We start from the raw sequence: 14,711 nt of genomic DNA, 5'->3' as shown, positions 1-14,711 counted from the left end.
TTTTATTTTATATTATATGACTGATGGTTTGCAGGACCAGTGCAGAACTCCTCAAACGTGGAGAGAGAAAGTTCTGGAAGGTTCTGGACAGTTCTGGAAGGTTCTGGACAGTTCTGGAGTGTTTCAACACCTCATCTAGACAGGCTGACACAGTCCTGGACTGTCCAAACTGTCTGATCTCTGAAGACATCAGCTCCGGACCAACATGTGGATCGTCACTGCTTCCTTCTCTTGATTCCACTTTCAGATTGAGGATTCCTGACAGAATCCTCAGGTCTGATGGCCACAGGTCGTTTCCTCCCAGCTGTTCCCATCCTTCCTCCTCTACACTTCCCTTTCCCCTCGCTCCCCTCTAGAAACGCTGATCTGGCAGTTTTTTTATTTTCTCACAACAGCGGAGGAGGAGAGGAAACTTTAGCCACAGCAGACGTGAGAAACACGTCACGTAAAGTCATCTGTTCCAGGACGTCACCTCCTAGCAGCACAAATAAATATGGCTAATGTCTCGCCCTGGTAACTCATGCTCTACGTGCACACTGTTAGCATGCAGCTAGCATGCAGCTAGCTATTCAACCCAAAGTTCCTGTGCGACTGCACTGCAAACATAACAGCCGGTTTTATGTTTATTTTCATGCCCAAGTTTATGATTCTTGTAGCATTTATCAGCTAATTCCAGCTGTCAACTAAAGCAGCTATGACTTAAACTGACACACACACACACACACACCCACACACACACTCTAAAGAAACACTAGTAGCTGGTCCCAGTGTTACTTTGCATGTTTTACAATCTCAAATATCAGAGAAGTCCCCCAAAACATCTGAAGAGGTGCCCCTGGACATCACACACACGGGCGCGCGCACACACACACACACACACACACACACACACCCTCTCCCCCGCTGGTCTCACATGTCCTGTCCTGGTAGAATTGCTGTGATATTTGAGCTAAACTGTAAAACAACCATCTTTTCCCTGAGCTTCTCTCTCTGAGTTCTTACGCAACAGCATCATAAATAGAAAATAGATGTCAGTCAATGACAGAATTTATAGACGCAGGAACGGGCTCAGGCTTCCACCAGAGCCCACGCAGCACTTTCAGCGTCCTCCCATCAAGGCCGGTATAAACACTCATTCATCGGTGCAGCACAGGTGGGCTCTTCTCTGCTCCTCTGTTGTGGATTTAGCAGCTCAGACATCAACACTTTAAAGCCTCACACGGCTCCGATGTGCCAACATGAGGATAAAGAGGAGGAAGGACGCTTCCTTTTCCATGAAGGAAGCCGGTCTGCCTGTTTTCTTTTCCTCACATGTTCATTTGGACACACATGCAGCGTTGGTGACTGGTGGAGTCCAGTCCTTCCGCCTGTGAGGCTGATTCTGTTGTTTTAGCTGCTGCTGGAGCTAAATAAGTCCCAGTCCTCCGTCCCTTCCTGGAAGCCTTGTTCTCAGCCAGGTGGTTCCTGTTCTCCACATTGGAAGTTGCTATTGGCACATTGTTGTATTCAGATGGCTTTTCAGAGGCCACTTTAGGTGTGGAAGAGGCTGTGGATGATGGTATTTGTTCCTGTGGCTCTCAGGCCCACTTCTGGCCCAAACCTGAGTGTTCCGCTCCGTTGTGATGAACGTCCCAACATCCAACTCTACATTTCCTGCTTCTGTTGAAAGGCTTTGACGCCACATCGGTTACACTTCCAGCAGACTCCAGCTCCTACAGCGGGACATTTTCCACGGTTTCCAACTAATTTTGAGTTTTATTCCAGCTTGATGAATGAAACTCCTGTGGCAAAAGTTAATTTTAAACATATGAAAGAGGGCTTTTAAAACAAGAGTAAGGAGTTTTCCTCTGAAAGACTGTGTCCTTTATAAGGTAGCTAAAAATAATGATACTGTATCTGTGGAACTTTACAGGGCTGTTAAATCACTTCATCCACATGTGACTAATGTGCTTTATTAGAAGACAACATAAGGCATTTGCAAACACCCAAACTTTCCACACAACACGGTTTTAATGCTGCCAGAGTATAATAATTCCTTGATGAGCAGATTGAGATTTTAAAACCTTTAAAGAAAAATGCTGAAAAGACTTCAATAGCCCAAAAGACAAGAAGGTAATCCTGTCAGCGTGGGATCCCAGCTCATTAAAACACTCCCCTGCTCTTGCCGACAGGACCATCACCAGCTAGACTGTGACCCATTTTGGGCGTGACCCCCCCCCCCCCCCTCTCCCCTCTTTAAGAAACCAGGCTTCAGGCTCTATTATACCACATCCTGGGAACCTCGAATGAAGAGAGCACAGCTGAATGAAAGCTCTTATGTGAGCTTTCAACACAGTCAATGGAGAAGCTGCAGAGGTTCAGTGTGTGGCGCTGGAAGGTCAGAGCCTGGGAGGGGATGCAGGATACAGCCCAGCGTGTGTTGGAACAATCACGGCCAAACGGCCACTTCACCTCAGCCAGGAAGAGAGCATTTCCCTCCTCTGACCTCTGGCTCATCCTCATCACACCTGGGTGTGATGGACGCGCTAATAATGGAGGGAGGTTGAGTATTTTAGCAGCATTTTCTGACACATGCAGCTGTTCCCAACATGCTGTCAACTTTGCCTCGCTCTCATCTTCTCACCTGTCACCACTGAGCAGGTGAATGAGCTGGAAGAAAAGACTCTGCAATAACACCTGATATAACCACAGTCAAACACATTCTTAAGGACTGGCCTTCATTTATATTCTTATTTATATTCTCCCAAGTATGGGCAAATTCTTACGCAGTAATACAAAATGTTTACTATCGCATAAACCTGCTGCGAGCTCTGGGAATTGGTCTGGGAATGCTTCTAGGAATAGGTCTGGGAATGCTTCTAGGAATAGGTGTGACGTTTGCGCGCCCTCTAGTGTCCATGCTGAGTACAGCAGCAGAGGTCGGGGTGGAGCTCCACCTTTCTGTGAGTTCATTCTCAGGTTCATGAGTGTTGAGGTTCATGAGTGTTGAGAGCTCCCAGGCCCACACACATGTGCAGAAAGAAACAATGGACGTCTCGCTCCAGCTGCTGGAGGTGGCTCTGAACTGAACGCAGAAGATCAATTCTGAACTTCTACGCGACTATGGGGAGTTTACTGGCCGAGCTGTTTCTGCTCCTGATTTCTGCAACACAAGTTCATGCAGGTAAGTTTGTAATGAGGGAAGAGAACTGAGAGACCGACCCTTAGAATTTATTCACGCATCGCCGATTAGCTCGTCACTAAATCAATCTGCTTTAGCTAAAATAGACCAGTTAGATTTAACATCAATTGAGAATATTGCTGCGCAAAAATCACTGGTAGATTTACCTGAACTTCCTTTTGTTTGTTATAAATCTCCTAAAATGATTTTTCAAATCCAAGAACCTGCTTGTGACAGCACAGACCTGCAGCTCGTCCTCTCTGAGTGCAGATTATGAATAATCCCATGTTCACTGGTGTCATACTGACAGATTAGACAAGACAATGGCTTTAGAGGCTTTGCTAAGACTGCTGGGACACTCTGCTGCCCCGGGGCCTCTAACTGGGTTGTTTTAATGCCCGACCTCCCGCACGGATCAGGCAGGTAATAAACACACCAGGAAATATGAACTGGTGCTGCGGGAGTCACACTGGGAGTCCCGGTACTTAAATACTCATTTAATCCCTTTGTTCCGTCTATTCTCCCTGTTGCTGCTGCACTTTTTGTGGACACTCTTTCTGACCTCTATTTCCGCTCATTAACACCCATTTTGTGTGTCGATACTGCAGCTTTATTGGGTAAATGGATCCAAATCAACCTCCTCTCTGAGATCAGATTCCCAGATGTTTGCTGTGGTAAATGGGACCTCTGCAATAAACCACAACACATAATTAGATAAGCTAATTGGAAGCTGTTGCTTTGTAGTTTTAACGCTGCACGAATAAATGCAGGTTGTATCCAGTTTCCAAACACGAATGTGACGCCCAAACGCAGGATGACACAACATGAGACCTGAAATGGCCTCAATGAGAGGATCAGAACCAGAACTTTGTCTGTGAGTCTTAAAGGAGCCTGGGCTGGTCTCTGCTCAGTCAGACACATTTGGGTCAACAGAAACGTGTCGTTCGGGTCGGCCTGTTCCGGAACACGTTAGGTCACATTGAGCAGAGCGGACGCCACATTGATGAGCCAGTCGATACGGATCAGAGAGGCCTTTTTCCTGCCGTCCGGTCCCGTTTCCGTTCACCAATGCCGGTGTTCCTCTGTGTTTGTTGGTGGAGCTTCCTTCTATGGAGACAGCTACATCCACCTGCGGACCGCGGAGGCATCTGTGCAGACGTCGCTCCACCTGCACTTTCGAACCTCCAGCCAGGCGGGGCTGCTGTTTTTGGCTGTGGGGAGCAGAGACTTCCTGCTGCTGGAGCTCACCTCCGGCCACATGCAGGTAAAACTCCCAATCCAATGACTTTCTCAGGTTGAGGAAAGGAGCCTTCTTAAATGTAAACTGTCCCTTTTTTTGAGCCTTTTCTGGAGGGGAATTCTTTCCTGTCCTTTATGCCGGCATCCATCTTTCAGAGGAGAGCCACATCAGCAGAAAAAAGCCCCTGGCATTAGCTTCATTTCAGAACAAGTTCCTTCATGACTCCCACGGAAGTTTAATGGAAACTGTGGAGCTCACCCAGTGACACAGCTCCATTTTTGAATCTCTTCTATGTTCTTGTATTAATTCAACTTGTCCCGGCTCCAATCCCCAGGTGCGTCTGGACCTGGGCTCAGGTCAACATTGGTTATGCTCAGACATGAGCGTCCATCTCGGTGACCTGGCCTGGCACTCTGTAGAGCTGTCCCACCGGCTCCACAACCTCACCATGACCGTGGACAGAAGCTCTTTCTCCAGCCTCCGAATGCCTGGTCCAGATGTGGAGCTCAGCATCCAGAGTCTGTTTGTAGGTGGAGCAGCAGGTCTGAAGGAGCCAGACTCTCTCCAGAACGTCTCCTCTGGATTTCGAGGTTGTGTTGAAAGAGTCGTTTTCAATCAGCACAACCTGATGTCCGGTCTGGGGCCTTCTCCTGGGGACAGGAGAGTCCATGAGGTGTCCCTGGGCTGCAGTTTACAGTTTTCTGCCACAGAAGAGGACGCTGTCGGGTTTTTCAGCTCCAAGGCCTTTGTGGCTCTCCCATCGTGGGAGGTGCCGCAGGAGGGGGCGTTTGAATGTGAAATGCACCCTTCTGCCACAGCAGATGATGGCGTGATCCTGTTTACCTCTGACAAACACGCCAGGTTTGTCACCATAGCGATCAGAGACGGCCACGTGGTGGCAACCGTTGCACACGGAGAGGGGAATAAGACGGAGCTGCGTTCTCTGACATACGTGCACGCCAACAACACCTGGTATAACATCCAGCTCCACCTGCTGCCCAGCAGCATCCAGCTGAAGGTGGGGGAGGAGCTGATCAAGGCCCACCTGGACGCAGCGCTCCGGTTCCATCCCAGAGGGTCCCTCTTCCTGGGGGGGCTGGATGAAGAAGCACGTGGAGAGGCGGGCCGAGCTGGGCTGATGTCTGAGGGGCACCTCCCTGCAGCTGGAGGATCCTTCGAGGGCTGCCTTCGGGGAATCCGGGTAAACGGTCGGAGGACGGGCCTGCCTCAAGCTGCCGTCACCAAGGACGTCAGCGTGGGCTGTCAGAAGAGCCAAGATCCAGATCCTCAGTCTGTGACTGATCCAACAGAACCTCCAGAGGTGGCGGTTTCCAGCACTCTGCCACATCACAGCAAGAGGAACATAAACTTTTTATCACTGAGGACTTTAGAGGTGTCGGAGGGAGGCCGTGCACCGCTGGAGCCCAGGCACATAAAGGTACGACTGATCTCTCCTGCCGAGTCTCCTTTTGATGTTAAATCCACTCATTTCTTTTATCCTTCCTTCCAGGTGAATCTGGACTTTCAGAAACTGGACCTTCGCCCAGCTCAGTTGATGTTCCGTGTTGAGGAGCTGCCTGTCCACGGGGAGCTCCGCCTGGACCTGCGTCCGGACACGGGCGCTGCGTTGACTGAGGAGCGGACTGTGGTCCTGGGAGCAGACGAGCTGGAACGGACCTTCAGCATGCTGGACCTGTGGCAGGGCCGCGTCCTGTACGTTCACAGTGGCGCCGAGCTCCTGCAGGATTCCTTCATGTTTTCGGTCTTCTCCGCCAACAAGAGGCAGCTGTCCGTGTTTCTGAACGGCAACCATCTGCACCGCCTTGACATCAACGTCACACCCGTGAATGACGCCCCCGTGCTCACTCTGCCAGAGGGGAACCTCTTTACTGTGGTGGACAAGTCCAAACGAAAGGTAGGAGCGTGTGTGTGTGTGTGTGTGTGTGTGTGTGAGAATCAACAATAACAAAGCACGAACCATCCAGCTGACCACAGATGTGCTGAGAGTGGCAGATCCTGACAGCGGTCCTGCAGAGCTGATATTCAGCTCCCTGGGAAACAGCTCTGAGGGGGGACACCTTGAGAACCAGGACTCCCCCAGCAGGTTTGTCCTGTTCAGTCGTCAATCATGCAGCAGATAATTAATCCTAAACTGGCAGATGAATAGCTAATGGGTCCTGAAGCACCGACCTTGGTAACATTTCTGCACCTGTCCTCCAGAACCATTCACACGTTCTCCCTCAGTGATCTGGAGGAGGGTAAGATCAGCTTTGTCCACACCGGAGTCTCCTCATCTAGGCTGGCCTTCAGGGTCAGCGACGGGTCAAAGGTCAGTTGTAAGTAAATCTTGATGAGCAGCCCGAGCTATCATCTTCTATCTCAGGTGACTTTTCTTCTTCACTTTGCCACAGATGAGCAACACAGTAGTTTTGAGGATCATGGCCTTGCCGCTGGAGCACCAACTGGTCAACAACACTGGTCTGGAGGTGAACCAAGGCGGGGCCTCCATTATAACAACTAATCACCTTGCAGTGCAAGTTAATGTAGCTGAACAGGCAGTTGAAATCCAGTACGACCTCACAGAGCTGCCACAGTATGGTGAGATCCAGCAGCTGCACGCAGGAGGCGACTGGAAACCCACCACCTCCTTCTCCCAGAAGCTCCTCGAAAAGGAACGAGTCAGATACGCCAACACTTACCGTGGTCTTCAGCTGCAGAACGTCACCGATGGCTTCAAATTTAAAATCAGCATGGACTCAGTGTCGACCGACGAGGCCGTTTTCCTCATTACGGTTCGGTGGATTCACTTTAAGGTCACACGTAGCAAGATGGAGATGAGCGGCACTCAGGCTGTGACCGTCTCTCCTGAAGACCTGCACGTGGTTTCTAAGGGTGTCAAACTGAACGAAGGTGACCTCCATTTCAGAATCCTGGCAGCACCAAAGAAAGGGAGGCTGTTCCTCCACAGCAGAACTCTGCAAAGGAATTCAACCTTCAGCCAGAAGGACATCAGAGATGGAGCGTTGAGGTACGAGCTGCTGCGCGGCCTCCATGACGACACCAGAGATATTGTGAGCTTCCAGGTGTTTTCGGAACATGCAAACTCGACGCCTCACGACTTCAGGATAAATATCAGAGCTGATCCACCTGCTGTCGCCGTCATAAACAAAGGCCTGTCGGTCCCGGAGGGAGGAAGTAAGGTCATCAACAAGGACCTTCTGTTCGCCCACACAGGAAGTGAGCGGGAGGTCCAGTACAACATCACGGTGAGACCCAGGCACGGCTGGATGAGAAGGATCCACCTATCCAACTCCACTTCCATCAACGACAACATCGCGACATTCACCAATCAGGACATTGTGGCGGAGAGGATAATGTACGTCCACGATGACAGCGAGAACAAGGAAGACTCTTTCACGTTCCAAATTCTGCTTCACAAACACAAACACGGCAGCAGGAAGGAGAACGGGAGTCCGGCCCAGCACACCTTCAACATCTCCGTGCTGCTCGTCAACGATCAGCGGCCCACCAGAGTGGTCGACAAGGTTTTCCACGTGGCGCGTGACGGTCAAAGGCTGCTGACGCTGGAAGATCTCTGTTACCGCGACGACGACTCTGATTTTGAGGACAGTTGGTTGGTGTACACCAGGAGGGGGATTCCAATGGGAGAGCTGGTGCTGGCCAGCAACACCAGTCACAAGCTGTACGAGTTCACGCAGCAGGATCTTGAAAAGGTTCCATAAACCTGTCGACTGGAATAAATACCCAGACTTTTCACAATTGTCTTCAGGACGCGTCTTGAATTTTATGCATTCATAGGTGTATTTGTTCCTCTGTTCCTCATCAGAAAAAGGTGCTGTTTGTCCACAGGGGAGTCAGTTTTGGGCGTTTTGTCCTTTTCGTATCAGATGGGAAGCACTATGTCTCAGCACTGCTGGAGGTGAGTTTTCCTCTTTTTAGGCTTTTGCAGGCAAAAATAGGAATATTAGGTGTGCAGAGTAGGAACGTTGTTTCTGTCGTTCACCTGTCTGGTGCAGGTGATGGCACAGGATCCTTACCTCCAGGCTGAGAACAATACGGGTCTCATGGTCCAACGAGGCGGCGTCTCAAACGTGACCTCAGCTCACCTCAGCGTCTTCACCAACCTTGACATCCGGGACCCGCAGGAAGTGACCTTTGAGGTCTTCATTCCACCCAAACACGGCACACTCTGCTTCAACCATGGTGATGGTGCGACCGCAGCGGGGGCCGTAATCGTCTTCACTCAGAGGGATTTAGCTGAGGGGCGTCTGGCGTATCGCCATGACGGCGGCGATAAGCTGTCAGATGTCTTCAACGTGACGGCGAGAGCGAGGGAGCAGAGCACAGACAGAAGACTGGTGAGAGGAAGGAGAGCGGTCCATCTGGACATTGGTGTGACTGTTAAGGTCTACCTGGAGAGCCATCAGAGACCACCAACGGTCATCACCAATCGCCCGGTGGTGGTGGGGGAGGGACAGAATGTCTCCATCAGCAGGGAGCAGTTGGAGGTACAACAGTGAACCTAAAGTTGGCATTTTCTGTGTGTGTTCGGGGATGGACGCTTCTTTTGTTTGAGCAGGTCTTCCATGAGGACAGCCTCCCGTCAGAGATCACATTCGTTGTGCGAAGGCCTCCGTCTCTGGGCTTCCTTCACAAGAGTCTCCCCAACAGCAGACGGCAGCACCACAGCAAACCAGGAAAACAGCAGAACTTCTATCAAGTACAACAAACATTTCATCCTCCCAACTGCATAACTGGATATCTCCTTAAAACTGGTCACTTAGGAGTTTTACTTCATTAACACAAAACCTATAATGTTAAGACTAAATCACTATTTGGCGCAACATCAGTTTAGGAGCGAAGGAGAGTGAAAGGGTCTATAATTCTGTATGATGCTTTATATTGTGATCTGAAGGGTTTTGTGCGCTCCGTAGAACCTCCCAGAGCAGGAAACAACAACATTCACCCAAGAGGACCTCAACCAGGGGAAGGTCTTCTACCATCAGAAGGCAGCAGGAAGCACCAATGACTCTTTGCTGTTAGAGGCAACCAACGGGGTCACAAAGGTCGGACCCATCAGGCTGGAGATCGATGTTGTACCGGTGCTCCTCCCACTGCAGGTAATCCACAGATGAAATGGAGAGAAGGGTGACAAAGGATCAGGCAGCTCACTCGTCTGCCGTTTGGCTCTGAAGGTCACTGATCTGACCCTCGACGAAGGGTCATCACTCTCGCTGACCTCCGACATCATCAAGGTCAAGAGTCATCACTTTTCAGGGATGAATTTCCTGTACCAGGTCATTGTTCCTCCACGACACGGGCACCTGGAGCACAGCCGGATCCCTGGGATGCCCATCACCGCTTTCACACACACGGAGGTTTGAGCGCACACACAGTCACTGAATGACACACATCTTCTCCGCATCACTTTGGTTTGACTCCAAGGTGGAACGCGAGTACATCTCCTACATCCATGACGGCAGCGACACTCAGGCCGACAGCTTCACCGTCGTGGCCAATCAGACGGAAATCAGGAAGCAGAGCCAGCCCTGCGTCGTGCACGTCAACATCACCCCCGTTAATGACGAGATGCCCGTCGTTGCAGCCAACAAGGGGCTGAAGGTGAGCAGGGAAATACCAGGACATTCCTTTTTTATGTTTGGGGCAGAAACAAGAGCAAAGCGTCAGTTGTCTTTGATCCTTTGACTCTGCAGGTGTGGGTGGGGTCTGTGACAGAGATCACTGTCCAAGAGCTCAGTGCAGAGGACCCAGACACTCCAGCAGAGGGATTGGAATTTGTAGTCACACCTCCCACCAATGGGCACCTGGCTCTGAAGAGCGCCCCCTCCAGGCACATCCTGAACTTCACCCAACATCACGTTGAGTCCAGACAGCTGCTGTTTGTGCACAGCGGTCAGCTTCTGTTGATCTTAGCCATTTTATTTTACACAACGAGAAACCGGGAACAAAAGAATCCTCATTTCCTGACGTGCCTACAGGTGCTCTGTCAGGTGGGTTTCACTTCCAGGTGAACGATGGCGTGAACTTTGCCCCTCGAGAGATCTTCAGCACCACAGCACAGTCTCTGGTGCTCACCCTGCAGACAAACCGTCCATTAGAGGTCTACCCTGGTATGATCTCACCCTGTTTGTCAGACACGTGACTGTTACTTCACTCGGTGATGATTATTCACCACCGTCTTGTTATATTTCTGTTCTTCTTCTACCTTTAAAGGCTCCATCACACCCATCTCCAATTGGCACCTACAGGCTGTTACCAACGACTTTAATGGCATCAGAAGAAACCAGTCTGTGGTCTTCACGGTGACTTCTCCCCCAAAACTGGGCCGTCTAGTCCGCCGACTGCCTGACAACTCCACGCAGAATGTGTCCATGTTCACCCAAAGCATGGTGGGGTCACGTCTCCACCGGGACCTTACTGTCTTTGTCCCTCCTCACGTTCTAATCTCGCTCCCTCAGGTGAATCACGGCGTCATCCTGTACGATCAGAAGAAGCCAGAGTCAGTGGGATGGTCGGCTGCAGACTCCTTTTCCTTCATGGTGTCCTCTCCTCCAACAGTCCTTCCTCCACACACCTTCACCATCCTGATTTCCTACCAGGCTAACGAACATCAGAACAGCCTTCCTCAGAGGACCAGACTGCTCGCCAACGCAGGTGCTGTTGCAGAACAAAGACTCACGGCAAAATTAGCTGATGGAAAAGACATTTTACGTAGGTTTTGCTGACAGCAGAGGTGCTTGTGTCTGTTAGGTGCTGTAGTTCCTGAAGGAGGCAGGGTTGTGATCGATGGGTCGAAACTGGATGCCTCTAACCTCCTTCAGGAAATCCCAGAGTCCCACAGGAAGTCCCACCATATCCAGTACCGCCTGGTTTCCCTGCCCCAGTATGGGACTCTGTCGGTCCGAGCAAAGAGCCTCAGCAGGTGCCTAATTCAGGACGGACATGTCTATAAATGTCATCTAAAAAGTTTACCCAGTTCTGCAACTAGAAACAATTATTGTGTTCATCAGGAACCAGCCTGACTTCTCGCAGGCTGATGTCAGCAGGTTTGGCATCACCTACGCCCACGATGACTCCGAGACCATGAGCGACAGCTTCACCTTCCTTGCCTGGGCGGCTCCTTCGTCACTCTCCTCCTCTCCTCCCTCCTCGTTTGCCTTCTCCTCAGACTCCTCCCCCCGTTCCTCCATGTACTCGGCTTCCTCCGCCTCCCTGTCCTCATTTGACGTGGCTCCTCCTCCCAATGGGGTGGTGGAGAAGTTCAACATCACGGTGATGCCGGTCAATGACCAGCCACCGCTCGTTCGGAGTCGAACCCCAAGTATGAAGGTTGTAGTTGGAGAGAGAGTCATACTGGGACCAGAAAACCTGCAGGTGGGTGAATTCTAATGTTTCAGTCAGGAGAGCCTTAAAAAATGGTTCCTCCACAGCAGTGAGCTGTTTTTGTTGCTTCCTCTCCTCCAGGTTGAGGATCACGACACCCCTCCAGAGGAGCTGCATTACCTGGTGATCAGTAAACCCAACAATGGCTATCTGACGCTTGGGGAGAGACCAGAACCAGTGACCTCCTTCACCCAGTATGACATCAACCACGGCCGGTTGCACTTCACACAGCAGGTGAAGCACAGGTTTATTTAATCTTTTAACATTTTAGCTTTCATTTCTACTCACTTTATTTTCTACCGATGGCTTTTCGTTCTATCAGGGTGAACCATCTACTGGGGTTTTCTACTTCAACATAACTGATGGTCACCACCGTCCGCTCTACAGACTGTTCCATCTGGAGGTCGTAAAGCCCTCCGTTTCCATGGTGAACAACACCGGTCTGTCATTGGTGCAAGGCAGAACTGCTGTAGTCCTGACGACCAACCAGCTGGCAGCTCAAACCAACGGTCAAGTCCCAGCCAACATCACCTACACCGTCACTGCGCACCCCTGCCACGGACGCATTGCCATTAACGACCAGGAGGTCGCCACCTTCGGCCATCAGGACCTGCAGTATGGCCGCGTTGTCTACCACATGACCGATCTGAGCGAATCAGAGGACAGCTTCCAGGTGATGGCGTCTGCCTCGTCCGCAGGTGTGGATTATAGGAATGTGACAGAGCAGACAGTCAATGTAACTGTGCGGCCTCTCATCCACCTGAGGGAACCAGTGAGAGTGCCCAGTGGCATCACAGTCAAACTGGGGAAGGCGATGATCGACGCCTCCGAGCTGGCCAGAATTAGTCGAGCAAACCCGGTGTTTGAGGTTCTGTCGCCACCAAAGCACGGAAAACTAGTCAAGGTAAAGCTGTTTATCTGAAATGGACATCAAAAGAGTAATCCTGCTCAGATTAATCCTGTTTATTATCCGGTGGCGCCATCTTCTGATGCCTGTGTTTGCCTTTGTGTAGATGACCTATGACCCCAGTCAGGCGTCAGAGGTCCTGAGGTCCTTCACCTTCAGAGATGTGGTGCAAGGCCGAGTCGCCATCAAGGAGACTCTGAGCGACGGGGACGGCGACCTGCGGGGTAACGAGTCAGCGCCGGCGACAGCTCGAGGCCACGCCCCCGCCACGCCTCTCAACGATTCTTTCGTCTTCCTGCTGAAGGCTGGAAACGTGCAGCCGGCCAAAGGGGAGCTTCACTTCACCATCCTCCCTCACCACCAGATGCATCATGGGCCGAGCTCCTCGAAAAAAACACCAGTCGCGACAACACAGACGCCAACGCGCAACGCGACTCTTTCCAAAGGGGGGAAGGGGAGTGGCCATGGGCGACCCGGCCCGCGTGCTGGGACCGGGGCAGGTTCACCTCCTCATATTTTGTCAAATAAGAACCACAACAAGACGCAGCACAGGACGAAGGCCCACGGTCGCTGGGGGAACCACACCCACAGTGGGAGTCACGGGGGACGGCCGGGGGCTGGTGCTGGGGAGGGTCACGGTGATGCTGCACAAGCTAACGCTCCCGTCTCAGACAAACACGAGCCCGCAACGCCTCCTGACCCGGTTTACGTTGAGGTCCGCCCTCGCCCCGCCTCCGACCCACTCCTCATCATCCTGCCACTGCTGGCGTGTTTGCTGCTCATCGTTATTCTCGTCGTTCTTATTCTCGTATTCCGACACCGCAAAGAGAAACGCGCGCGGCGGCAGCTCCTCCAGCAGCTCGGCGCCATCACATTACCCGGCGGAGAAAGCCCCATCATGGGACAGGCTGAGCACAGTGCGGCCATGCCCTCTGTGGTGGTCACCCCGCTGGCCCCAAGAAGCTGTCCCGTGTCACCAAGACGACCTGTACATCCCAGGAGGAGGAGTCTGGCCCCTGGAATGACCTACTGGGGGCCGTTTGAGGACGTGGGAGCAAATGATATTGATGGAAATATCAGAGCTGATAATATTGAGAGGGGTCGTGTGACCTGTAGGGACGCAGATGGGCCTGCAGGGTACAAGACCTCCGTGAGGTCCAGGTCTCCGACCCCGACTCTGAAACTTAAGCAGTACTGGGTGTAAAGAAAAAGTCAAATAAAACTGTGCCTTTGTTGCTGTGTTCTGTCGGTAGCATGTGAATTATCTCCGTGGTTAGCAGTCACTTATGTAGCTTCGGGGATTTTACTCATCTCCTGCTTCCCGTTTTTAGAAAAGTTTTTAGACATTACTCAGCTGATGCAAGTCACGAGGAACACGTTAGCAACCAGTAGCTGCGCATTTAGTGACCTTTTTATTGCCAATGTTGTGTCATTGTTTTGAAGGTACGCATTTTAAGAACAATAAGGTGTTCACCTCATGATTGGGTAATCTTGGCTGAATTCTTTGGGTGAAAGAAACAGATAAATGAAGTTGGAGAAAGAGATGAGCTGAGTTGTTGGGTTAGCAACATGTAGCGCTCCCCTCCGTCATATTAATATTAATCCTAACTGTAATGAACTCGCCTTTTTTTAAATAAAGAGTTTTCAACTCAACTTATCTATTTGTTTCTTTACCATAAAAGTATTGTAAATGTAACCTTTAACCAAAAATGACGTCTGTGAAGAAATCTTATTTAATAACTTGGAACCGTCTTTAAACGCATTTAGCGGGCTCACTTACACACCTTTGCGTGTCAATGACCCCCTGAATCAGCATTAAAAAGACTCAAACCCGAACATGACGCAGTGAGCCAAAGAAAGTGGGGAGTACCTTAATAAACGCTCCTGTTTCCCCCTTGATCCAGCCTTGACAGGCGCAGGTCCAGGAGCAGGTCCATGTCTCTCACCACCATCACCGTTCATCGTCTCTCTTCCCGCGC

General features: G+C 51.0%; 1 protein-coding gene across 1 annotated transcript; it reads left to right on the top strand.

Annotated features, from left to right (window-relative positions):
- Window positions 1-3,044: 3,044 nt before the first annotated feature.
- LOC115250242 (chondroitin sulfate proteoglycan 4-like) lies at window positions 3,045-13,936 on the top strand. Its single transcript, XM_029838055.1, has 22 exons — window positions 3,045-3,163; window positions 4,261-4,424; window positions 4,735-5,838; window positions 5,911-6,315; window positions 6,386-6,504; window positions 6,621-6,729; window positions 6,812-8,134; window positions 8,248-8,340; window positions 8,438-8,929; window positions 9,001-9,141; window positions 9,356-9,541; window positions 9,617-9,799; window positions 9,867-10,043; window positions 10,136-10,334; window positions 10,421-10,552; window positions 10,656-10,831; window positions 10,901-11,096; window positions 11,193-11,364; window positions 11,453-11,816; window positions 11,907-12,059; window positions 12,148-12,729; window positions 12,839-13,936. Exons 1-22 carry the CDS (start codon window positions 3,103-3,105, stop codon window positions 13,934-13,936), a joined length of 7,629 nt encoding a protein of 2,542 aa, XP_029693915.1. The 5' UTR covers window positions 3,045-3,102.
- The last annotated feature ends 775 nt before the right edge of the window (window positions 13,937-14,711 follow it).

This window comes from Takifugu rubripes, chromosome 6 (genome assembly GCF_901000725.2).
Source record: "Takifugu rubripes chromosome 6, fTakRub1.2, whole genome shotgun sequence".
Taxonomy (NCBI): Eukaryota; Metazoa; Chordata; class Actinopteri; order Tetraodontiformes; family Tetraodontidae; genus Takifugu; species Takifugu rubripes.
Note: the sequence above shows the minus strand (reverse complement) of the source record. Positions and strands in the feature narration are given on the sequence as shown.